The sequence below is a fragment of the Diprion similis genome, chromosome 12, assembly GCF_021155765.1.
Source record: "Diprion similis isolate iyDipSimi1 chromosome 12, iyDipSimi1.1, whole genome shotgun sequence".
NCBI lineage: Eukaryota > Metazoa > Arthropoda > Insecta > Hymenoptera > Diprionidae > Diprion > Diprion similis.
The window spans coordinates 13,108,281-13,136,003 of record NC_060116.1 but is presented as its reverse complement, the minus strand read 5'-3'; the positions used below and the strand labels follow the sequence as shown (position 1 = coordinate 13,136,003).

Below are 27,723 nucleotides of genomic sequence, written 5' to 3'. Positions count from 1 at the left end.
CTTGAACCTCGCAACGTCGAATTACAGGAGCACCGTCTACGGCTCACTCAAGCTGTTCTCTAGCTGGATGTCAATCGCTATTCGCAAGGCAAAAATTTGAACGACCAGTTTTCCCGCGCCGTATCGACTCGCCGGCAACTTCAGGCCCCTCGCCCCGCGGCGCCGCGTCCGCCATCTTGATTCTAGACTGTCGGCGACGACGGCGACGCTTCGCGACGTTTGCGACCCACCCAGTGCTGCGGTAAACGGGCGATTGAACCCTGCTGCACACGAATTACTGGCTCCCGGAGCAGTCGCGTCAGAAGACGGTTTTCGTGCGGGTAGTAAGGATAAGAGAGAGAATATAAGTAGGGCAAAAAGGGCAGGAGAGTAAACAGATAATAGAAGTCAACCGAACTCGTGATAAAACTGTGCCGCTGCGGAACAATTTCGAGATGACAGGGCTATTGATGCCTGTTTTAATCGGGGTGTTTCTCGCCTTTCGAACCGAGGTGAGTTTATTCGTTATACCTACGTTATACTCCTCCGCTGAAGCACATATCACTGCCTTACAATTCTTTATTATCAACGAATTAAATGCATCCTCGATATCTCTCGTATGTCCTCACATACACCTTATTATATACTTATTATATCGATCTCACGACTGCTTGACTTGCCGCCGCTTGACACCACACGTTACAATATAAACACCTACATTCTACCTACCTACCTCCGCACGTAAAAAATCGTACCTTCGATCCGTTCTCCGCCAACTTTCGTTCTCGCAAATTTTCCGTCGATACACGCTCGCAAGTATCTCTTTCCTACAGGAAAATCCCCGTTTCAGCATCCTCCTTTTCATCTACGATTCGCGGATTCCTCGTTGATCGACGCTTCAAATGCGACCGCGATTAACTCGCGCGTGTTGTCGTTTACAGATACGAAAAATTGCTTTTCGGTCTTCTGCTAAATATTGATCCGGGCTTTTATAATTCAGCCCCGCGATTCTTCGCTTTGCCTATAAACAATTGACTGTGCACTCGATCGTTTGCAAACGTTTCTATACGAACGGCGCGTTGTGGAAAAAGTGATTTCGCACAGCTCGCTCGGCACTTCCTCCTCCATAATACATCAACGTCCCGACACCTGAACGTCCTTTTCATCAAACTGACGTAAAATCAATTATTCGTACAATCGGGCACTGCAGTGACTCGAGTCCCGGGCATTATACATTTGCCGTACATATTTACGGACATATGTATACATAATCAATCCGAATACCCGACACGCTACTCGCCGAAATAACGTCGTGTTATAACTTAGAACTTAAATTTTTCTGCTCGTTCCAATGTGCGTATTTTACAGAGATATGCAAAATAACAAATCGCTTTCATATCGATCCTGATAATAATTAAGGTACACGACGGAGCCTTAGGATTGCCTGGATTCACGTTCGCTGTCCAAACTTGGTGGAAAAATTGGACAACATTTTCTCGCGCACTATAATAGTCACGTTTTCGAAACAACCTGTGCCGGCTTATTTACGAGTAGTAATCAACAACAGCGGGTCACATCGAGCGCAATAATTTTAGAATAAACTCGTACTTTTCTCTAGTTTATCGCTTACAAATCATCGCTTTCTATTCGTCCCGAAATTTTACGAGGTTGTTAATCTTCGTTACGTTATTACAAGCTAACAATACGAAATTTTGGGAACCACTCGTCAATCCACTATTCCAACCATAATCGAGCTTACTTACTTATATTTTTGCGTTGTCCAACTTCTTCAAAGTCGACTTTTTTCCGTCGTTGAACGGTAGAACCGAAGAACTTCTACAATTTTTACTCAGCAGGAAATTTTTCTTTCTCCCAATTTATGGTCAGTCCAAAAGCAATATTGCCAATCGTTTCCCAAACGGTCGTGCAGCTTATTTCGACCGTATCGCAGGTGTAGAAATATACCCGAGGGAAGCGGATGGGACACGGGAATATTCGAAACAGGTAGAAAAGATGCAGAGATAGGTTTGTATGTAAACCTTATACTGTAGCCCGGGCTGCCGAAATCTTTTCTTTAGTTCGAGCGGGAGCTTCTTTGCTTTGTAAATATGTATAATAATGCCGAGCCGCACCGCCTTTAATTTGCGCGTTTAATACTTGAGAGTTTTAAGCAGCAGGAAAGACGCGGGTATATTCAGCTTATGCTTGACTATAATACGAAATTTATGTACAGGCAAATATATATATATATATATAGCGATATACTTACCTTTCGAAGCGAATAATAATAATTGTAAAAGCTTTTAACCTTGATAGAAGTAAAGTGTCTCTTTGAAATGGTAATATAAACTTTTATACATCATCCCTTTAAATCTCGTTCATCGATTATACGTGCATGTTCCGTGTACGTATAATCCAACGAAATTGGTTCAATTTAACCGGTGGGGTGGGGGTGCATCGCTTTATAGTTTATACAATATGTAATACCCGTAATATTTATATGTAACATAAGCTTCTCTAGCTGCGTATGAAAATCAATTCAATATCGCGAATTGATTGGTCTGCGGGTATAAAGTCTATACAATGCACATAAAGATATATTTATATACATGTTACTTATTGTTAAATCACAACGCAGACGAGCTTTGTACATTATTCTGCATTTCGGTTTATTCTTTATTTCTTTAACTTTCACCGTCGACCATAATCCACTTGTCCACAAATTATTTGCTGATCGGCGATTTATAGATTCGCTGTGACGATGAATAATTAATAAATAATAAACGGTGGATTAAGTTGAATTTATCTGAAGACATGCTTTCGATTCGATTCCAGGGTATCAGACGCAACCGTGTAGCATTTCCATTTCAAATTTGTATCAATGATTGTTCAAATTGAGTTCCCAATTAACTCAAGTTTGAATAATTATGCAATTTTCAGTTGTCGTACAGTTCATACGGCGTTGAGTACACGCGTTTTAATTCATACCTACGCAAAATAGGATTCATCCGATTCTTTTTTTTCCATATTATTTCGATCTAGACTTATCTTCTTCTCAAATATTTCAGTATAACTATACACGTTAAAGGTAGGGGTAAAAAAAAAGCGTAAAATCATCTTCATGGAAAATTACGAGTCAAACATTTTTTGTTTTCAACTTTTTTCGTTACCACAAATTGCTGACAGTGACAAATTCGACGTTTTGAGGAAAAACTAACGTTCTAGCTATATAGGTTTATTTTAATAGAAACGTTATAAAAAAAACAAAAAAAAACCTCATTTTGTTTACTCCAGTGTAGGTATTTGTAGGTACTTGGTACACAGCATATATATATATATATATGTCTGTGTGCCAATATATATATATACATCGGATAAAGCAGACTGACTGGTATGTTTTCGCATCGTTTGGCGCTATCCGATCCGTAGGTACAGCCCTGTTAATTATAAGTTGACGAGGTGTTAACCGTTGAAGAGGCTGCGTTAATAATAATTCGGACGCTGCGGCCTCTCTCTAATTAAATCGCTCCAATTATTATACCACTTATAATACTTCTTACACTCTGCACTCTGCACCAGCGATTATAGTTAAAATTGAAACAAATTTCTTCAAGGATATTTAATACGTCTTGCACGTAGGTTATAAAATATACCTTGAATTACGTGTTTTCTTTCAGAACTAATGTCGGAAAAAAATTACCTATTAGAAAAAAAAAAAAAAAAAAAAAAAAACAATTAAAAAACTCCTATACTTGTAGATATATTATTATATATCTATGTATTATATAATGTATACGAAATTTTCTGCGCACATGCAACTCTTCTGCGTAAACTGATTGCTGTGCTTATATTTATATGTATGTTTACATTTATATATATATATATATATATATATATATATATATATATATATATATATATATATATATATATATATATATTTATGTATATATACACACATATATGTACAATAGTTGAGGCTGGAAACCAGATGTGTAACCAAAGTCGCATCGATCGCGCTGATTACAGTATAGTATAGGTATACATATATGTACATATAACGAGCGGGCATATGTATATAAAACACACACACACACACACTCACCAGTGCATGTAACACGCCATATATCCTGCAGTATGTATTCCCCGGTTGATTGCCAAGTTTTGCCGCCCATCGACGGCTGAGCAAACAATGCGTGTATAGGTATGCATTCGTGTGTATAACAATTTGCCCTGATAAAAAATATAGGTACATATATCTATATGACAACGAACTTTTATAATGAATTATTATTTGGATAAAAACAAAAAAAAGAAAACGTGTCTGTGTTTGTGGCATGAAAAATCAGTAATGATTCCGACCTTGACCTGTAGTAGAGGCAGAAGGTATTATGTATTACATGTATTATGTAAATATATGCTGCAAGATTGAATGTGTATATTATAGATTTTAAATACGCATTAAACGAATATGTTTAGTTTATTCTCAAATCTGTAATTATTATTATCGTTCCCAGCGATTTCAGGGATCGATGAGTCGTGATTTATAACAGATGTGTACGAAGTATAGACGATTTAGAAAAATTTGTCGAATGAATTCGGTGAGATGGTCTCCTATATGTATAGCCTATTATCCACATGTGTGGAGAGAGTATAAAGCGTCGCGTGCAGCTGAAGCTTCTTAAGGTCGCGCCGGCGGTCAGATTCACTTAAATGCATTAGCCTAATCTAGTTAGATCCAACCTATAACGGTGAAAATAGAGAAGCAAGCAAGGAAGGAAGGAAGGAAGGAAGGAAGGAAGTATGAAGAGGGGCGCAGAGAGTCGGGGTGTAAAAATTGAAAGCCTTTCCGTATAATCAGCTTATTATTTATTACAAGATGCGAACGTACGATGCATGTCGAAAGGTTTGACGTTCTTGTACACCTACGTTTCGTAATAAATTGAGCGATAAAATTCAATCTCTTCATTCACTCACGCTGCAGTGTAATGTACATACAACCTGACGTTCGTGTATTAAATTTTTATACGTATTTCACTCCCGTCTCCAGCGATTTTTTTCTTTCTTATCGATCCAATTCTTCTTCGCGATCCAGTCTCGATACGTTAATGCCCCCATACGAGGGTTAATTCGGGTTTCGTTGAAACGCATCTATTATTCTTTCTACGCGAAAAGGTTGAGCCTGCAACCCTCCCCTTCGTTACGCGGCCCTTCGATGACTGTAATTCGATTTAAGTGAGATGAAAGGATATCTGCGAGACCCTTTTAGCAGCAGCGGGGAGGTTTTCCTACGGTATTTATTATATCTTGATTTATCTTTTGACCTCTCTCTCTTTCTCTTTTTCTTTCTCTTTCTCTTCCCCTCTCTCTCGTTGACTCTCTTCCAAAACGGGTGATTTTTTTTCATTCATTAGGCTGAAGTTAGTAACGTTAACGTAACGAAACATTAAGAATAAAATAAATAACCCGCAAATTTAGAGTAAAAAACATTCATCATGGAGTAGTATTTTCAAAATGTTGTAATATATTTCGTTTATCACGGTTTACTAAATCTCAGACGTACCTAAAGGTGCGAAATCCAAAGATTTTTCTTAAACATGCATGGTTTTTACGGTAAAGTTACCAACTTCATTTCCAATACAATTATATATACAGTACATAGAACACGCAGTATATCACAGATATATTGTATGACACGAGATGAAAGTCATATCACACGTTTTACCCGACGAGTTGATCCCTGGGTACGTCAAGCACAGACCTCCTCCTCTACTCGTGACTGCAGCAGCGTTTCAAGCTTATCTTCATTCTACCATGCCCGTCCATTTATACGTATTATATTCAGATGAAAAAGCGGCAGTGAGTTGATCCCTTGCGAATCTCACCGTTGTATCGAGTTCGATAATTTTTTGAAAAGTAGAAAGAAGAAAGAAAGAAAGAATGAAAATAAAACAAACAAAAAACAAAATTGTGCTACGACATTTTCATACCATTTTTACGCCGAATACTTCTCATCGTAACGCAGTGCAATAGCGGTTGGAAAAACTAGGATATGAGTGCACGGCCGCCGCAATAACGCGAGAATAGCTTGTGCGGAGATTAACGAAAATGAGAAGTATACGCTGGTGGTAAAATGCTATCACAATGTGTGCCCTTGTTCGAACTTTCACACTTTAATCCTCATGGCGGGCGAAGAGCCGCCAGGAACGAACATGAAAACCTTTTTAACTAACGCGAGTTGTCACAACGACATTTACAAGAACGTGGGGCGAAGAATAAAATTTTATTTTTCCCTCTTGTCGCGTATGTGCTTCTCCTTTTTTTTCCTTTTTTTTTTTTTTTGGGAATAATTCTGTTTATTTTTTACACTGAGAAATATAAAGCTTGCTACGGTTGTAGAGAAATAATAAATCATTTAAATTTACCAGAAACCTCGTGAAACTTGCAGTAATTGCAAGTTAGTTATTGACTTTCAGAAAAATATTCTAACTGAATGAAAATTACAGAATTTTGTCGAACGATTAGAAAATTATTTAAAACAATCAACATTTATTAAAGCCAGGCGATAGATTTTATTTGATAAAATCGACTAAATACTTGACAGCAATTGAGTAGAATCGAAGAAATTCAAGCTTAAGAAAACTCTCGTCAAGTGTTCACTTTGTAGTTACAGCGTTCGATATAACCTCGGCGACAGGAATAAGAAAATGAAGAAAAAACGCAAAAAGTAGACACGTAGAAAATGATCTTTCGATCGTTAGCGATCCGAGTGTTCGACTTTGCTATAATTTCATCCAAAGGCACGGTGTTAAAGTCGACATTTAGTCCCCTGTAAATCCCCATAAGAACAGCTGCAGCACGGCGAAATCGTGTAGCTTAGAAGCGGGGCGATGATCGCGATTTGAATGCCTGAACAGGCCGGCGAGGATCAATTCCTCCTCTCGAGTTTAGAGGCGCAGGACGTATTCCTATCACGATTTTAATAACCTCAGACTCTAACTCGTACTTATGCTTTATTATACTCCGCCATGCTCACGTCTCAAAATGCGTTTGTTTATACATGTCCATTCGTACATTTTTCGCGTGTATACTAAAGACGTATTCGATGCGCTTGAACTTGACTTTATTTATTATTCCTTATTTATTATTCATTTATACTATTATCCAGAGCAGATGTCCGTCGTAATATCACGAGAATACCTCGAGGGTTGAACGCCTCTCTTCTTACTTGTAGTTTCCTACGTGCATTCAGAGGCAAAGCACCGCAGGATAACACGCTTGAGTGCCCGCCGCGCTTGCCGTGTAATCTAAATGCGAGTATAAGCATGCCATGCGGCTAATCGCGGTTGCAGTTGCTTCGTTATACACCCGATACCATCAAAGTTTGAACGAAAATCTTCGAAGCAACGACGAACAAATTAGACTACAGGATAAGCGAGTGCAACGTTATTCCGTCATACTCTATTCAAATCAGTCCATTTCAATTTAAGATGATCCTCGAACCTGCAGCGACTGATGTGAAGAAGATTTCACCTGTAATTACTAATCACTTTTGCCTAATATTGTATTTTTTTGAGAAAATCGCTATCATCCATCACGTGTCAGGAAGATCAAGGCACATTTGACTCTTCTATTGGTTTCCTTTTTATTTTGCGAAATAGAAAACTGCTGCAGCATGACTATAGCTGTAACGTAGAATGTTACGTCACTCTTCACACCTATATATCTATATATACCTATTATAAATATGGATCTCTGACGTCGTGGCGAATGACTCAAATAGTCGTAGTTAAGGGGAAGTCGTCGTCACCGCGTTCAACGCTCGTCTCCTCAGACTACGAGACGAGGGGGGCATATGTAATATGCATTATGCCTACACGCCGCATATCATCTCCTCGAAAAGTCTCTCTCTTCTCAAAATAGTATGTATGTGTGTGTGAGATTAAAGAAAGAACCGCGGCTATTATTTGGAAAATGAAAAGAGGGCAATCGACATTCGTCTTGATGTGTGCGATCCTTACGTGCATGTCGAAGAATTATTCGAGCCATCGATCAGTATTTACATAATTCCGGAGCGTAGAATAAAGGGAAAATCAATCGGTTGTAACGTATCTTGAAAACAGATCTTGCGGTTTATTCTGTTCAGCGAGTGATTCGCAGTACCTTCAGGCCTCCTCCTCCTCCTCCTCCTCCTCCTCCTCCTCCTCCTCCTCCTCCTCCTTCTCCAATTACAATTGAGATCTGCCTGTTATAATATGCTAATGCAAGCCGAATAAGCGAAGCCTTTCAGTTTCACTCGGTATAAATTATTTATACACACGCAGAAACGTTAGATCATCATTCGCGTGTAGAATAATGATGTCAATCAAATGGATCGTGGATCGTTTCTACGTATTTTAGACGATTCGACTCGAAGTTTCGCAGATTTGACTTGCGTGAAAAGCGAATGATTCTCACACGTTACACCGTAGAAAACAGTGGTGTTAAAATTCATCTCAATCGTCGACCATACTGCAAAAAATTTTACAATATCGCTAATTCGAATCAACATCCGCAGGCATCGAAGTTTGACTGCCATCAGACGTGATCTTACTATGCATCGCCAGACGAAACCAAAGTCCATAAAGTCCGGTGCGTCGCATTAATTTTTATTACACTCAGTGTGAGAAATTAATTGAAAAGTCATTATCGTTTCGACTTGAACGACGCGACGGCGGGTCATAATTGCACCTTTTGTCTCAAGTCTTACAATTAGACGCCTTGGTTCACGAGGATATCCTCCCCGCGCAGCTACTATAGAGTCGTTTTCGTAAGGTTACACTTGGCGCGAAGTTGGCCTCTGGGGGAGGTTTTACCGCTTTTGTTGTCCCCGAGCGAATCGATATGTCCGATTCCGAGCACCGGCAGGTACCTTATATAATCCACACACACCGCGCAGAGCTTTCGCTGTTATCCGTCTCTCGACCCCCCTTTGGATCGAGAGTGACGTCACGCGGACTTTAATCAACCAATCAACCCTAACGCGGCCGGTGCTAAACACCCCCACCACCCCCACCACCACCATCATCACCGCCGTAAATGTGTACGGCAGCTGCAGGGCGAGATGGGACCGGAAATGAACCCTTTCGTTGCTCGCGGAACTCGCCGCTCCGCCATTTACCCCTTTCACCCTTCTCTCGTGCAGCGACAGTCATCCCCACCCTGCAGATAAATACCAGGAACACGACGCGTTTACCACCCTTACCTGAATTCGACCACTCCTATATATCGCCCTCCGAGAATTTTCTCGCTTTTCCTCTTTTCTCTTTTCTCTTCGTGTCCGTTCCGCTGAAAAGCCACATTCACAGCACTCTGTTCCATGCGGCTAGTCCGTTGTACCTTCGCCAATGGCGAAGACGTTAGCGAAATCGAACGATTTTGGAGGAGGAGAAGGAGGAAGGAAGGAAGGGGGGTGGAGGGTTGAAAGAACTCAATGCTTCTGCAGTCCTGAAAGAAGGAAACTTCCTGCGATGCTTTCCGCCGCCAGGAATCTATTATCACCCCAGGGGTCTTGTATTTGCTTGACTTGCTGCACGGAGACGGAAAACCTTAAGGAAAACTAATGCAGTTAGGGTTGAATGCATGATGATGTCAGTTTTTTAAGATTAAAACGTTGCGTGTGCACGGAGAGCAACCTGGATGTGATTTGATATGGTCATTGGTGTAATCTACTGTAGACTGATTATAACTTGATTGAAAACAAAGAATATTGTTGTGCACCTTAATTAATCGGATGACTTATTAGCTACGCGAATTTACACTCTTTAAATCGACGTTGAACGGTGCTCGTTTCGCAATTTTTGTTGGGTACCTACAACATGTGCCGATTAGCGTGAATATGCTTAAACCTTTAAGTCATAATTGCAGGTATTCTTACTACTTATTTTTATATCCATATTTTGTATGTTCAGAGAATTTTTCAACATATTTCTTTACGGCTTTTAATACTCGAGAGTAATCATTGCGATATAAAGTAAGTTATTGTTGTTAGTAACAAATTGATTGACAAAAAATCGTGAAAATTGAAGGAGTAACTAATTTTCAAGAAAGTTTCTACTCTACAAGTATACATGTTTGCTGATTACGAATCTGAAATCGAATTTGAAAAATTCAAAATGGCGGATCCAATATCGCGTACGAAAATTTCAAATTCGATTGAATCCAGAGAAAAAACTCTCTCCACGAGTTTTTCCGATCGATTATTACGAATTTGAAATCAGATTTTGAAAATTCAGGATGACGAATCAAATCAACGACCCTTAAAACCCCTGCATATAGTTTTTTGACCAAATTCGATTAAACTCGAAATTTTCGTTTACCATATTGGATTCGCCCTCTGGTTGAATTTTTTAAATATAATTTCAAATTCGTAATCAGTGAGTCCAAAAACCATGAAAAACTATCTTGTTATAAAAGTTAATTCAGCACATCAACGCGTGACTCAAAGGGTTAATAACGCTTTTGGTACCGCGGCTGCTTTACTCTGGCAAGCCGAGGACCGATTGTAGGTTTATGAATGTTTCTATACGCGAAAATGAGAGGAGAATCTTCGTACAACATGCTGGGAGTACCCTTTTCACTCCCACGACCATTCCTCGACAGGAAAAATTTTGATCATCAAATCCGTACCACCACCACCACTACTATCATTATTATTATTATTACTGCTCCGTGCAATGTGGTTTGTTTTATTATACTTTATAGTTTGTAACGAGTACGATAATGATTTGCTCATAAGAACGCATATCGTAGGCTATACTTGAACCGCGAATAATCCTTTCATCCCAGCTCATCTCAACCTCGATGCTTTTGATCCTGATAATCTTGATTACACCTGGGTTACATCCCTCGAGTTGTAACGTAAGGATACTTTGCTTGATTGTTCTCCATATTTATATATTCGCTCTTCTTTTTGCGTCTGTATTGTAATATAAAGAGTGTGAAGCTAGCCACAAGGATTTTCCCTTGCGATCATCTATACGATACAGTTTTTTACGCTCTGCAATGATTCAACCCTTAAGCTGCGCAATATCGATTCGAATGAGTTGAAAAAATTTTGTGATACTCTTTGACTATGATATTTCAAAGCAAATTAGTTGGTTTTAGAAAAGCGAAATTTTTTATATGCAAAAAAAGAAAATTCCTAAATTCATTCTACTAAAAAAAAATATAACTCATTGAATTTTACATATTTTCAGCTGAAAATTAACCGAGTCAGTCACTCTCGAGGCACAGATATTTGAAGAAAAAAAGATATGTGGACATACTGTACGTGAAAAAAGAATATTTATTTGAGCAAGTGAGGTCGAATTTTTGAAATTGAAACTAAGCAACGATTTTTACGACATTTCATTATTTATCTTGGATAAAATCAGATCATTTTCCATGTTTTTCATATGGAACTTGCGGCGAACATTCCATGGTATTATTTTGACCCCCGTGTGCAACTTAAGGGTTCTAAATTCACCAGACGCAGAGTTGTGTTAAATTTTCAACCATCATCTTCAAGCGTGTTTTCAAATATTCCATGCAGGCTCATAGCTGCAGGCTTTTTCCGACGCACAGTTTTTCCCTGTCTTCTTTGACTATGGATATAAATTGTTAAACCCCCAACCGCGATTCTGCATATATGAGACCTGAATGATAAATCGAGTATCCCGAATACACGTGCTTATAAAAGAACGTTTCCCAACCACCGACATTCGCGTATCTTTCCTTGTTAATTTTAAAACTGAGATGGAAATCGAAGACACGCCTGCCACGCTGGAAAAATATTTCCTAACAATACACGTTTTTCACATTGATACATAAAAACTGTGATATTTTCCAAATGGACTATTTTTTTTCCTGACAGACTCTAGAACAGTTTTCTCTTTCTTCATTCGACACGCGAGAAATACACACGGACATTCTGGTCGACGACGGTCAAGTTTTAATTAATAAATTATAGGATCCATAAAGCGGTTGGAGCGTTTATTGCACGCTTCAAACTTCGGTATTACATGTGCCTATGTTATATTGATCCTTCGAAGGAACAAGTCCGTTCTGTCGGCCATTTTGTGAGCAATTCGGACTCAGGGTGGGTACCTCATACCTCATGAAAAATGAACTTCAAAGTAGAATCTGATAGAGCTTAATGTTTGTTTAAGCTCTCACTTACTCTCTCTTTCGCTTCACTTCACTTCACTTCACTTCACTTACGTACAAACATACTTCTTACATATTATAATATACACCAATATATGTATGCAAGTACATTCTCATTGGCAATTCAGAATATACACAAGTTCAAATTATTTTATTCACCAGCGGAAGGAAATAAGGGTGGCGATGAGGGGGGGAGGGCGGGAGGGGGGATAAGACGGGCCTCCGTTGCCTCGTTTCTAGAAACCAGAACACGATTATGTTACAACGCAAATTATTATTCAAAAGTACCTACCTACGGTACTTGTGAAATTCCCCAAACTTTAGTCGTTAAGAAGTTGAAATTCATCCGTAAAAAATTCATCCGACGACGTGGCTGCGCAATTATTTTTTCGTCTTGTCGATTTTTTTTTGGTTCTTTTTTCTATCGTTTTTCTTATTTTTGTTTTTGTCAAATAGGATTATAGGTACATATTATTATGTACATATAAATTCCAATATCTTATCGAGCGCTCTTGCGGAATTATAATCTTACGAAGTATTATATATATTCGCTGGTTGGAATATGTTTAAAGGTATTATAAACCGGATGTATTAACCCCACGTTCCCACTGTGACACGCTTTATTGTTAGGCGGAATTTTCCATCTTTCGTAATTTTTTTCAAAGAATCAAATTCAAGAATTATTTCGTAATTTTTTGACGCGTGTATCAAAAAATAACAGCCGCAACGGGAGTCAATGACCGTTTAAAATTTTGCAAATTCGCATCGAATCTACGCTTGAAAATTACAGTCAGTCAGTCAGTGTTTCGATGACGCGACTCGGTCGTCTTACATATATTAACCGCCATGAGGAGGTCAGTCACTCCGCTAATATCACTTCTTCGTCCTCGCTCAGCAAGTTCTGACAATCGATATTCCATCAGCCCGACCCGCTATCATCTTCTATGTAATATATATAATCTGTATATACATACATGTATGACGGTTCTATCAGACGCCCGGATGAAGTCGTTCTTATCCTTCGATATCCTGCGCTTTGCGGGTTCATCGTTCCGCGCCGCAGACGTAATATACGCTCTCAATTCTGCCTACGTTTGCGAAATTTAATAATATATATACTCGTATAATGTGCCTGCAGACCAGTTTTCAATTACGTGTACGTCTCGTATTTTATATGTATATATATATATGTAGTTTTTATTTTTTTTTTTTCTTTAAATTCATTCAGTGCTTTGTAACACGAACGTTCGTTCACTGAATTATTCGTAAAATATTGTTGGTTTATTTTTTTGCTTCTTCTTTTCTATTCGTTATTTATTTATTTATTTATTTTTATTCAATTGGTCAAATTCCTGAATAATTATCGAAGCTGGTAATTAATTTTCACGTGTTTTTTTTATCGCTTGTTTCAGGCTGTTTCGGAGAGACTCGAATTGGCACCGGCTGGCGGAAGGTGGGAACCTCAGGTAATTCGAGAAAAGCATTCACATGTTTAACAGTATTTAGTCTATAAACATAATTAAGGGGACTCTTCGCCCCCTGAAGAAATGATGAAAGACTTTCTACGTGACGAGTATCGATGAAGCTTTTGAAACTCATTTGCATCTGATCAATATTTCCGCACGGCTCTACAAGGCTTAATAGCCTTTAATATAATCCAGATCTGATATCACAAATAATCTGCTTCACAAGCAGAAAAATAAAAAATAACTACACCGTATATAAAACTTATAGTATATAATATATCGAGTTTTAGATTCCGTAAATTATCAAGATACAATATACAAACCCCTTGAACAATAAATTGTGTATTCTCTAATTGAAATAAGAGTTGGATGAGAATTCATCGTTGCTTTCAGAGGTCAAAAAGAAGCAGGAAATGAATAATTTACCCCGCCTGTTTAATTATGCATGAAATAATATTATCTTATTGCGGTCGAGCTTTCGAGGCTTGATTTGACATGCGAAACGAAATAAAGCCGTAGGAATTGAATTAAAAATAATACATAAATAAATACATGGCAAGTTGAAAAAACGTTGCTTTTGTTTTGGTTCATGTTGGTTTTTCGTTACTTCTTTATTTCACCACAATATCGACGACAATGCAAACTTATCGCTACAGTATCTTTGTTTGAATATCTCTCGTCAAGGTTGCGACCCTATGCGAGGCGGGAGAAACCTACTTGACGCAACACATCGGCGATCAAGGTAGATGGGTCTCGTCCACCGACAAGAAGGGTTGCCTGACAGACAAACTCGAGATCCTCGAGTACTGCAAACAGGTGAGTTTTTATAAAGAGGAGGGAAAAAGATTTCCTCTGCAATACATTATCCTTAATAAATTACTCGCGTTTTTTTTTTTTTTGTTTTTTTTCTTCTTCTTTCCATTCCGATCAATTTGTAATTCATCCTGAAATTTTATCCCATTATTCTCGCTTCCAAAAACCACATTAATAATAATTGAAAGAAGATGAAGATGTAGAAAAAATAAGCTTAAAGATCAGCCTGTAAAAATTTCTGAAATGAATATAAATTTAATACTAAAAGGGTTAAATACATAAAATATATATCATATAATTTAATATATAGAACGTAAAAAACGTTTGAGTTTCGAAAGCGTTATTATTATATAATGTATAATAATAAAATATAGGTATAATATACTGTATAGGTAAAAGTCGTTGGAAAAACTCCTTAAAAATGAGGAGAAGGAAAAGCTCGAACTAAAAGAAGAAATCGAAGGCACTTGCATTGTTGTTATTATTATACGCAAAAGCGCAAAGTTATCACTTTACATAACATGCCATTGGTGTGTTGCTATGTTCACTCATATAATGCACAGTTCTGTATAAAAGTCGTATCACATTTTCTGTATTTCTACTCTATATTTATCGTTGATATAATTTTCAATTACCTTCGATGAGACAAATTGGACGCCTGTAAGGTTCGCGAACCTTTTGAAACGATCCAACCACCACACCGCCCTTCGACTTTCCCTCCTTCCCCTCCCCCTCCTCGTCCATTTACACTCCTTTGCATTCGACGAGAAATTAAAGTAAAACGTGACAAACGGTTGAGCGAAAATGAAAATTATGTAAAAGAATAAGATGAAGAAAAAGAAGAAAAAGAAATCGAAGGTAAAGGAAAGAAATGTACTAAGCATCGAATTTTTTAAGGCTCTGTATATTACACCCCATACATATACCTCTTTACAGACATATGTATGTATAGTATATTCTTGGTTTTCTTTTATTGCTTTTTAAAAAAAATTTCATTCCAAACACAGTGTACCACGAATGCACCTCGAAGAATAAAACACAAAGTCTTGGGTACCTGATCCACAAATTTATACGCACACGTATATATGAGGCATTCCATCCCAACCGATTTACTTCCAACTCCCACCATCGGAGATTTTATTAATTTTTAAGTTTGGTGTAAAGTGTAGAAATAATCATCTTTCACTGGGTTTTAGATTTTTTGAACTACGGGTTTGATTCTAATTGCTTTCGAAAAGACAAAAATTTAATTTTCGAATGAATATAGGCATTCAATTGATTGGCTTTGAATTTTTTTCTTAAGCATTCTTTGTTGGTAAAGGAAAATTTTTACACCAAGATGGAAAGTGGACGAGCTTTTGATATAATCGTAGAAATTACTACGGGTCAAACCATTTATTGAAAAGTAGGAAAAATCTTGGTGGAAAAAAAATTTGTGAGTAAAATTTCAAGCCAATCAATTGGGAGAAGGCTATTCATTCGAAAATTGAATTCCCCTGTTTTTTGGAGCAGTAAAAATCAAACCCGTGGTCCAAAAAATCCAAGACGCGATGAATTTTTTTTTTTTTTTTTTTTTTGTACACTCTAAACCATACATAAAAATAAAAAAATCACCTATTGCCAGGCTCGTACGTAGGTCGGTTTGGCATCGAATGCCTCGTGTATACCGTGTTGGTTGGTATACCACACCTATACACCTAAGACAGACGTCGTACCCACTTTCATTTCGATATACAATTCCGGAAAGTGGTTTTTTTCGCCGGGAGGGCGCACAAGTGCATAGGTATACAATATATCCAGATACACACACACATCCACGCACATATATAGTTATACACATATCACGTAAATAAAAGGTATAGTCTGCAGTATTTTATTCTAGTTGCTTGCGAGTCCTCTTCGTCGTCGTCGTCGTCGTCTCGTACCTACACCTTCCTAATATTACATCAAGGGTGCGTATAGGCAGGAATAGCGCAAGGGATGAAAGAGGGGCTTGGGGGGGGGGGGGGGGGGGGGCGGAGGCAGTGACTCGATCGCGTCACCCGGTATGTGACTCGAGGGGACTGTTTCCTGAGTCACTCTACTTACTCCTGGCTGGTGTGGCTGGTTTGGTGGGTGGGTTGGTGGGTTGGTTGGTTCCTCCATGGTTCGTTGGTTCGTTTATTCGAGAAGCAGGGTGAAAGGAGGTTAATATATATAGATACATATAAATACCACAGGCGTTGACGTACCATGTACCGGTATTGGGTATTCCATTTTGTCAATTCAGTAATTACCAGTGAGCAATGAAAGTCTTTGAAAATCTTTGAACCAAATCTTTATTACACCACTCCGTAAGACGTGGGTATAAATTTTGAATTTTACGTTATACTTTAGGTGTAAAATTTGAATATATGAATGGTGAATAGTTTTTCAATGAAAAATGTGGGTTATTGCTATTTTTAATTTTTGAAAATTAATCAAGATCGTAATTTTGTAAATAGATTTATGAAAAATTCAAATCAACTGTATATTGTAAAATCGCGGAATAGTTTGATGAAAGAGTGAAGATATCCTCGGAAATTTTTTTTGAGTTATTATACTATACTGTGACGAAAAGAATTCAACCTGGTTTAAAAAACCTAAAAAATTTTCATCGTCAATCGCTCACTACACCCAGTTCACATGGAATGCCACGCTATGTGAGATGTATGAGATGTAGGTAGGCACCTCGTATAAGGTAATAGACGTGAGCCGATGCAGCACACGCCTGATCTTGTGTCTAAAATTCTATAACGCCTTGAGGGGTTTGACGGTCTCCATGTGTACAATATACATATTTATATATATACACATATATATATATATATATATACACTTTCCAGAGACTCAGGAATCTGGAATCCAGAGACTGCAGGCGTATATAGCTTTTAATTTTCTAAAACTCGTCCGTTTATCGTTCTTTTCTCCCACGTACACATACCTATAAGTATATGGTATACATATATATGCCTATGTATAATAGATAGAGACAGACAGACAGACAGACAGACAGACAAACTAGCTATTACACGATTCAGGACTTTGCTGCTCCTGCTGCTGCTGCTTCGAATTTTTATTTCAAGCTTTTCTACCTCGAGTCGATTTTTATCGCCTTCGTCTCGCCTTCACTCTCACTCTTTCTCTCTTTCTATTTCTATTCTCTCTCTGTCTTCGTCTCTGTAACCCTTGCGGTCTAGGGGCGGATTTTCTGTCTTTCCTTTTTTTTTTTTTTTATGTTCCTCTCCATTTACTTTTTCTTTCCCTCTTTTTTATCTACCGATCCCGGTTATTTTTATCACCACGGATTATACAGAGGGAGAGAGAGAGAGAGAGAGAGAGAGAGAGAGAGAGATTATATCAATAGAGAATATTGCCTATATGTATATATTTCACAATTTCTTTTCACCTCAGTGGAGTTTGTAATTGAATTATAAAGAGGGAGAAAAAGAAAATTGAAAAAAAAAAGAAAAAAAAAATTGGAAGATTAAAATTTCTTGCTGTCTCATTTTGAAACATCAACTTTTTCATCAATCACATGTTAATCAAATCGTGGCTTTGTTAAAACAATTAGATAAAAGAAGACACGTTATTGATACTTTTTTTTTTCATCTCTCTTTTATCGATAAATGTGTGAAAAATTTACGATTGAACATTTTATCGTCTCGCCGTCGTATTCTAGAGAATTAATCTCAACTGAAACCATTAGAAGAATGAATTTTTTAACATGAAAAAAAAATTTCGTTTCTTGAAAAATTTATCGTTTCTTTTCCTGAGAAAAAAGCAATCCTGAATTATAATAAAAACCATTCCATCCTTGATAAACCACGGATTCCCATTCATCTGTAGAGGGTTGAAATTTTAGAGACGTTTATTTTTTAACGTTTTTTAACAGGTTTATAGAGGGTATAGAGAGAGACGAAAATTTCTCTGGATTAAAATTAAGGAGCATCCTAATATAATACACACGGCGTATAAATATAATAGAGACCTTAATTAGGCGTGTCAGTTAAGGGATAATCGTAAGTGATCATTCTTCATTTCAGTATAATGTTATATATAAATTATGACCGTAACGATGATAAAGTATTTGGAAACGATTTTTTTTTCTTTTCTTTTCTTCTCTTTTGTTCTAGTTAGTTCGACAACTTTCTGAAATTTAATAACAAGCAAAGTCGAGGAGACGAGGTAATTATTCATCGACTACTACGCGCGGATAATATAACTAATACGTATTCATCTTCATATACTCATTCGCAAAATCCATTAAACCTCCATTTCCTCAGGCCCCGTGCATACAGGAAACATATAATATGTATTGGATATTTTGAGTACAGCTGGGGCATTAGAAGTGAAATCCAGAAGTCATTAGCCTCATGTTATCAGATCATTGCACACCTTTTTCTTTCGCATTGATTCCACTTCAAAAGAAGTCCAATTTTTTTAAATAATTTTCTCGCTACTCCATTAGGTAGCGCTACGATCGTTTTTGTGTAAAAAAAAAAAAAAAGGGATAGCTAAAAAAACACCGTGCTTTTTTAATTTTGCAACTTTTTCGTAATTTAAAAAAAAAAAATAGAGAAATAAAAGATGTCTTGGAAAGTTTTGATATTTTGCATATTTTTTTTCAAAATAAATGAGAAAAATCTATTTATCTCTTGATCTTTTTATCGAGAAAAAAAAGAAAGATTTTTCCCACAAACGCACGAGCTATAAAAACAATTCGATCAACAACGCCAGGCAATAAAATTTCAACCTCATCATGTGTTGATCCGTTTCGAAGGAATCGAAATAAATTCTTGTCCGTTTCGATACATATTCACTGTTTCCACATAAGAAGGGAAGAACTTTCGACTATATCTGTCGCATACGTGAAATTTTATAATTACACCTATAAACATGGAGGAGGTGTGGACACGTTTTATACGTATAGGATTACAAACTCGTATGCGGTGTCATAAAACCACGTGTGTACATACCTACAATACGCGTGCAGTTCTCGAAGCACACCGTCAAAGTGCAGTGCTTAAAAAGAGTCGGTTACACCCACGCAAATACCTTATACCTGCCCACCTACGTACCTACCTATCTACCAACTGAAGCGCATCTAAGCTTGTACACATAACTTACATATATATGTATATCTATGCGGTATTAGGGTGGCGCAAAAAAACCGACTATTTTTTTTTCTAGAGTCTCGTGTGACAAAATGTTAGTTTTTGATGTTTTGATAGCCCACTCCAAAGGACAGCTCAAAAAAAAAATTTTAAGAGGTCGCTCCGAATTTTTTAAAATGTCAAAAATCGTCATCGTCGAAAATTTCTAATTTTATCGAATCCGGTGAAAAAAAACTTTGTGCTTGGATTTTTGGGATCGCTGATTGGGTTCGAAATACTGAATTTTCAGTATTTTTTTAGATTCGTAAGCAGCAACCCCGAAAATCCCGGGACAGAGTTTTTTCTCCGTATTCGATCGTATTTGGAATTTTTTTACGCTATGTTTGATCCGCTAGCTTAAATTTTTTAAATCCGATTCCGGAGTCGTAATTAGTGACCTCAAAAATTTATAATTTACGTAAAACATGTACATACATGTGTAAAGGCGTAGTTTTCTTGTAAATGAATTATTCCTTCAATTTTCACGATTTTTTGTCGATCAATTTGTTTCTTACAACAATAATTTACATCATATCGCAATAATTACTCTCGAGTGTTGAAAACTTATTAATATATTGTGAAAAATAGGAAATATGCCTAAATATACAAAATATGGATTTAAAGAATATGAATCGCGATCAAAGGGCTAAGCATATACATACATATGTTGTATTATACATATAGGTATGCGGTATAATCATAAGCAGCTATATTCACCGTCTGGAAAATGACCCTTATCTCGCGTTCACCTTAACGCGCGTTTTCCGGACTCGTAAATCCCACGCGAAAGAGAAGAGATAGAAGAGGATAGAAATAAAAAGCAAAGAAGTTAGATGCATCAGGCGATGCGACGGAGGAAAAAATCTCGATAAAAATGCGGTATCGCTTAGCGAACGGCATCAGACGCGGCAATTCCTCCGCAGATATGATTCAATCTGCAGATGCAGGCTTCGGGAAAAGTAACGCAGATTCCCTTTTTTTCTTTTTTCTTTTTTCTCTAAGCTGAGGGGAAAAATAAATTATTCTACAATTTTGAAATCGCTTTTTCAAATAGTTTGCTTTTCGAAATACGTATCGATATGTTTTTTGTTCGGTATATATATATCGGTTGCTTCGCTGATCTTAAAATTCAGACAATTCTATACGTATGTATATCGTTTTCTGAACATGCATCGTCGCAGTGACGTCACTGACTGAGAGCTTCGATCCCATTTTAATGAAATTAACCATCTTCTTGCAAATTTCCAGGCTTACCCGAGCCGGGACATAACCAACATCGTCGAATCTACTCACTACGTCAGAGTGAGCGGATGGTGCAAACCCGGACGAACCAAGTGCAAGCTTTCACGATGGGTTCGGCCCTATCGATGCCTCGGTAAGTTGAAATTATTTGGCGTGCACAGATTTATTAACCGTATAAATCCAACTGCAGAGCAAATATTTCTTGTGATTATGAAAAAAAAAATATTCGATTGTTATAGTTAGGATACACGGTTAGAAAATAATGTTCCAGCAGGTCTACTAAAAGTTTTGGGTTGATTGAGGCAATTTTTAACCCATTAACTAAGTAAACAAAAAGTAAAAATTACAAATCAAATGTTGATGTGACAGCTTGAATGATAAAATTAAAAAAATCTGTGTCATATTCAATGATAATAAGAGGAATGTAACAAATAACACAAGTATAAAGTGGATCTTGCTGGGACGTTATGTTTAGTTAAATTTTTCTAACAGTGTAATGGAAAATTTTGGTAAAATGTATTAATATCGTTAAAACATTTATTTATACGGTTCAAATTCTATTGGAATTGAAAGAATATTAGCTAAATTGCAATACTTGTATATTTTCTGGCTGTTGCAACGTTTATAAATTAAATCCGACAATTCGAAGTTCAGACAGTGAGAAAATGAGAAAACTTAAAATTCGAAACATCGAAATTTTGAATGAACGAAGATTTTCAGTTTCGTGAATTTCTGGCTGGGAGAAATTTCACCATTTTGATCTTTCGTTGCTTTGGATTTTCGACATTTTTACGTTCGGAATCCTGGTCGTTCTGTTTTTCAGTTTTTCTGACTTTTTACACTCATTCTTTGAGTAAACTAGACTTAATTATCGAAATTTTTCTCCATCGGAACTTGATTTCCAGAAGTTTGATTTCTGTACATCAAGCCTCGTCACAAAATAATCCGAAATAAGGCGCTGCCGGAACCTTTCAAATTCTGCACCTTAACCCCGCCCCCCATATCCTAGTTTTTTGCAATACAAAAACCAACTCTTCAAATTCTTATTCATAACTGTAAAATCTTTCGGTTACGGGATAAATATTAAAAATAGTTTACCTTTGTTAACGACTTTGCTAACGACATCTACATACATATATATCCCGTATATCCGTAGTATTGTACTCTGGACGTATCTTTTCCCGTGATTAGAACCAACTCTCAGCCGCCGTACCGTGGCCGAGAGAAAATTCTTTTTCCGTCAAAGTGAGTCAGAGTTTAGTGCACAGGCGGCTGCCCATGCCGTGTCTCATCTCGTCCACCAAACGATATTAATACGCCCCTCGATCAACGAGTGGATGGCACAAGCCCAAGGGTGCACCGAGCAACCCGCGTCCCCGAATCGGATATCTGCTAAGAAAATGCTGCGTGCAGTCTACCTATAAGACCGGTATAAATCAATTCCGGTTCAATGCTTGCTTGCTTGCCATTGTATAATAATGCAACACCTTGCGGTATGTACATACCTTCTGTTTCTTCATTCATTCTGCCAGTCTCGCGAATACGTGGTGGTGATGGCTTGATTTTGTTACTCAGAAGCAATGCATGGGGTCGATCGACGTACGCGTGAATATGTGTGTGTGTGTGTGGATCTATGCATGTATCTTCTATTTATGTAGGTATTACACATACCTATACGTAAAAGTGTCGACCTACGTGTGAAGAAAATCAATATATCCTGACAGCAGAAGCAAGCCTAATGGACTGAGAGCGTATTGTGTATACTATTATATTATATTATATTATATATACATAGATATAAAAACGATCAAAGGGATCTATAATTACGTTGAAGCCACGTGTGAATTTTACGTCAAAGGACCTCTAATGACGTATTATGTATTGGTATACGCATACCCATGTACCTATGCGTATACACATAAGTTAGATTTCGGCATTTTGTCACAAGCTAATGCGTGCATGTTGTTGATATTTACGATGAAAAAAAAATCTTCACGAAATATTCACGTCTGATGTATACTATAAAATTGCGGGGAAATGATTGTGAATTTTTTTTTTTTTTTTTTTCTTACTGAAAGAATAATTATACAAATACTGCAGAGAATTTGGATTTGTGCGAAAAATCACGATGGGAGATTAGATTTTTGAAATTAAAGTTCTCAAGCTCGTTTAACAAGTTAGTCGCTTTTGTGTGTCACAATAATTCGGTTGAAGGTATATGTCAGGGTGGCCACCACATACCTGAAGAATCTGGAAAAAACTTAAAATATCAGATTTACATCATGGGAATTAGAAATGATTTTTTCAGGCAACAAGTTTACGGTTTTTCTTTGAGAAAACAAATTGCTTAAACTGAATCTTTTATACATTATATTTTTCTTGAATTTGAATTGAATTTTGAACCGAATGAAGAGTTAACAAGCCGAACGATTTAGGTTTTAGTAACTTATTAGAACTGTTAAAATACCAGGGAACCCGAGGTTTTTGGTCCTGGAAAACCTGGAAATGTTATGGAAATTTTTTTCCAAATATTTATGGCCACCCTGTATGTGTACAGGTATATATATGTATAATATATTGTAAGACGCGATAATGCTGCTGAAACGCGGTTCGCTGACGACGTCGCGACCTAAAACTCACGGATTATTACCTACACCTTCACCTTAAATTTATATCTACCTACCTGAGGTGCTCGCGGCGCCTGGCGACGAATTACGTCATCGTTACAAGTAGCTATTCGTTCAAACGTGGTTCAAACTCGACGTCTTCGTTGTTTGCCATGCAAATTTTATGTCGATGGTGTATTGTTTCTTACACCCAATGGAAATATCGTTTAAGACGCGCGAAATGTTCCGATCTAAAAATTAATCGCGATCATTTAACGTGGGGATGTCTCCTCTTTTTTGGTTTTTTTTTTTGTCTTGCATCAAATGGTAATTACTGAATGATATTCATAGTTTAGGGCTACATCGCTTAGTCATTTTTTTAGTCATTACTGCAATTAAATGACTAACTCAAGCCATTTACTTCAAGCCAGATTGGAAGTACTTTTACAAATTTTTAAGGTAAAGAATAATTTCCAAAGTTATACGTATATGTGTATGATATGTTTGTGTATATGAGAACGTAAAATATTCATCGCAAAAAATGTTTAACGGAAGAAAAAAATGGTAATTTAGTATTTTGGAAAACCTCGCTGTATTCTGCAATAAGAATTATGATTAGAATATAAATATGATTATGAGGACTAAAAGTTGGGATAATTCGGATTTCTGCGGTTTAAATTATTGTAGCCAAAACCTTATGCTAATTTTGAAGTTAATTTTTCTAAAATTAATTCATCGTCACTGACACACAAGTTTCACATTTTTTAATTTCAATTTTCTGCCTCAGTGATTATAATTATTTTTCTTTTTCGTTTATCACAACAAGTTAGTCGCGTCGATTTGATAATAACTTCGGCGTAGAGTATCAATATTTTTGATCTTGCAGATTGGAGGCATTATGCCGTATGGAAGGAGAAATATGGATCGTATAATCGGGGAACGAGGGCGTAAGCGAAAGAAAAAATGATAGAAGGGAAAAAAAAACATGCTTCGTTTCCCTAATTCGATAAAACGTTGAATATTATATATGTATATTTATATACACATATATTATATGATCCCTCTTTTATAATAATACGTCCGCAGTTGACCCTGATAAACGATTCGGAAAGAGCATATTTCAACCTTTCCGATTCGCCGTAATATACAGAATATATGAGTATATATGTAATAATATATATCTATAGTATATATACAACAGGCTGTAAATGTCGACTTAACAATACGGGACGCGGGGGTTGCGTAGATTTATTTATAAATACAGGGGACGAAGTTTCGCAAGAAGAAAAAGAAGAAGAAGAAGAAGAAGAAGAACAGTAGCTACGGGGGTCTGTAAGCCCCGAGTATAAGCCGAGCCTCGATGGGGTTGATATTCGCGTTCTTTCTTTCAAAGTCCGCTGTTTCGTCGTCAATACTGCCGAATTTACCTTATAAATTATCGGGGGAAAGACGAAGAGTAACGAGAATAATTAATTTTTCTTCTTCAAATTTCAACGATTCGTTCTTTTTTACGCACAGACGGTAATCCCGGAAGTTCGCGAAATACTGTACCGGTAACCTGACCCTTCGATTTCCGGTATTTCCGGTATTCGAAGAACAAAATTAAGGGCGGACAAAATGCCGATACTTTATACAACCCATCGATCCATCGCCGTAAACAAACCGCGAAGAGTCTTCATTGCTCGGACTGTACATCTCGCTTCTGTTCTCGACTTTTCCTCGTGTGGTAAACCCACCCACCTGTATATATATATATCAATGTAATATCACATATATGTACGAATGTGTACGGATTGAATTTCAATAACACACGTGCCGCTCGAGTTTTCCCCTTATATTGTACAACATATACATATTATACGTGTAATATGCTAAACTGCCACTGCCAATCCTCGTTTCGCGTCAATACATCATGTCCATGATCGGCACACAATATTTCGCGTATAAATTTGTATACAGTAGTCTATTATCGTCGTATAGTAGTCGAAATCAACTATTTTTTGGTTTTCTTCAAAATTCAAGTCGAAAATATATTGTTCGAAATGACGAAGTAAAAAGATCCTGTCCAAGTTTCAGATTTTAATATTAATATATTTAGAGGTGTCTAGTCGCGATTTTCTATTTCTTATTTCAATAACGTGGGAAACGATTTTTTTTTTTTTTTTTTTTTTTTTTTTTTTTTTTTCCAAGAGACGGAATTTTATAACCTTTCAACGCATTTGTGTACTTGTGAGACCAGAACGTATTTTTTCAGGGAATTGAACGCTCTACAAAAAATATCTCTAAATCATTTTACGATAAATCAAATATTTCAAAAGTTAGTCAAAGTCAAAGGTGAACCGAGTACCTTATAATTTCGAGTTGAATTTTGAAAAAAAAATTAAAAAAAAAATAAAATCAGATCGAAACAAAAAAGAAATGTCGGTTTTTTTCTAGTATACAGTGTATTTGAAAGGTACACGTGTATCCTGAAACTTCTCGTCGCTTTAGACACGCGAATCGCGTATCGTCGCTTTTATAATTGCATTCGTATTACGGGTCGCGAGATGTATCGTCACGTCAGACAGCCACGTGAGATTATCTCATTTGCGGGAATTGCCAGAGGTATTGCCGAAAGCAACGAACCCGCCAATTGCTTTGTTCTCGCATCTCACGGAATTCGGCTGATCCAATTTTCGTCCCATACAGGTACGTGTGTATCCTCATGGATCCTTCGCTCGGAGAATGTTACGTGCGGACCATTCTGAGGTCTAAACGAAATTTCATGGAACTATGGTCTAAAGTAGAAGAAGAAGATGAAGAAGAAGAAGAAGAAGAAGAAAATATGAAAAATTACTATATCAAACATGTTTGATTAAAACTGGGAAACATATTTAATTAAAGAATATCTAATTACCAAGTTACAACCGTGAATTATACCTCAGGTTATTTAGTTACTAACGCACAGCGTGTATGTAAAAAATAAAAACGGTGAAACAAAACCAGGATTGAATTACAATTTGAACCTCCAGCCTGAGTTTCTTTTTATTTTTCTTTCCTTTTTTTTTATCGAAACTTTGCACCCATCGTGCATTATTATATTAGCTTTGAAAAACGTTCTCATAACCCAAACTTGGTATTCTATATAGGAAAAAGAAGATGGAGCGAGAGAGGGTAAAGAAATAAATAATAATAAACGCATTGGCGTGAAGAGATCGATATAATATGCGGTTTCTGGTGGTTTTGAAAGGCGTTTGAACCAGTCTTATCACCACACTTGTCGCCGCTCGCGGTTTAAACCTCGACTTATATATGCATACGGCTGGTACATATCTAGAAGAGACGAAGTAAGGGATCTCGCATAAATTATACCCAAGGGGCGTGTGTCACGAGTGTGAATTTCCATGCGGGAGGATCCGAGGCGTTTACCGTTTTCACCGAAACCGTCGCGTATAGTATGTTAGGTATAAATATTGTGTGTGTGTGTGTGTGTATATATCTATATATATATATATATATATATATATATTTATATAGGTACAAACACCCAAAGGCCGCGAAAGCGCTCGGATGCTTTCAACGTCACTCTCGCTAATTCCCCGTGCCAATCAAATTCGGATTAACGTTCGTATATGTATTAAGTGGTTGTTGTACAAACGTGGCTGAGACGTCCTACGTGACGTATCCTCCTTACGCGAGATCCTAAGGAACTTGCAAACTGTGCAGTATAGGTATCCTTGATCTCTGGTGGATGGTGGTTCGATCGTGGAGCGACCGTGAAAATTAATCCCTCGCCTAGGCTAGGAACGATCTCAATATTCATTATGTGTACAGGCAGCAATTAGCGCGAGCTACCGTCCAAGAATAATCGATTGGTCCAACATTTTTATCTTCGTCTCGCATTGGTATCAGAGATTTATGTAGAACGTTCGAATATCTACGTGATTGTTTATCTGAGAACTTATGCTTTCAGAGGGTCCATTCCAAAGCGATGCTCTTCTCGTACCAGAAGGATGTCTCTTCGATCATCTTCACAATCACACAAAATGCTGGGAATCTCACAGGTAGATACTTTTTTTGCCTCTTTTTTTGACGATCAGAGGATTTATAGATTTACAGATAGAAAACAATTTTTCTATAAAATTTAGAAAAGTTAAGGAAACAAATCGATTTTGGTTCACCCACACGTAAATTGATCATTTATATCGCATCTTTTCTTTCGGATTTTCATCTCAATTATCCTTCGCGGTGTGACAATATCAGCTATCGGACTGATAC

The 27,723-nt window shown here is 37.1% G+C and overlaps 1 protein-coding gene across 3 annotated transcripts in view; it reads left to right on the top strand.

Annotated features, from left to right (window-relative positions):
- The first annotated feature begins 207 nt into the window (after positions 1 to 207).
- LOC124413714 (amyloid-beta-like protein) overlaps positions 208 to 27,723 on the top strand; it is a 40,198-nt gene continuing 12,682 nt past the window's right edge. For 2 of the 3 annotated variants that reach the window (XM_046894488.1, XM_046894489.1), the window contains exons 1-5: positions 208 to 491; positions 13,578 to 13,631; positions 14,316 to 14,447; positions 20,867 to 20,993; positions 27,419 to 27,509. In XM_046894488.1, the coding sequence (XP_046750444.1) occupies positions 435 to 491; positions 13,578 to 13,631; positions 14,316 to 14,447; positions 20,867 to 20,993; positions 27,419 to 27,509 (461 nt within the window). In that variant the 5' untranslated portion in view covers positions 208 to 434. The remainder of the gene's footprint in view (positions 492 to 13,577; positions 13,632 to 14,315; positions 14,448 to 20,866; positions 20,994 to 27,418; positions 27,510 to 27,723) is intronic. The other variant, XM_046894486.1, reaches the window with a different exon arrangement.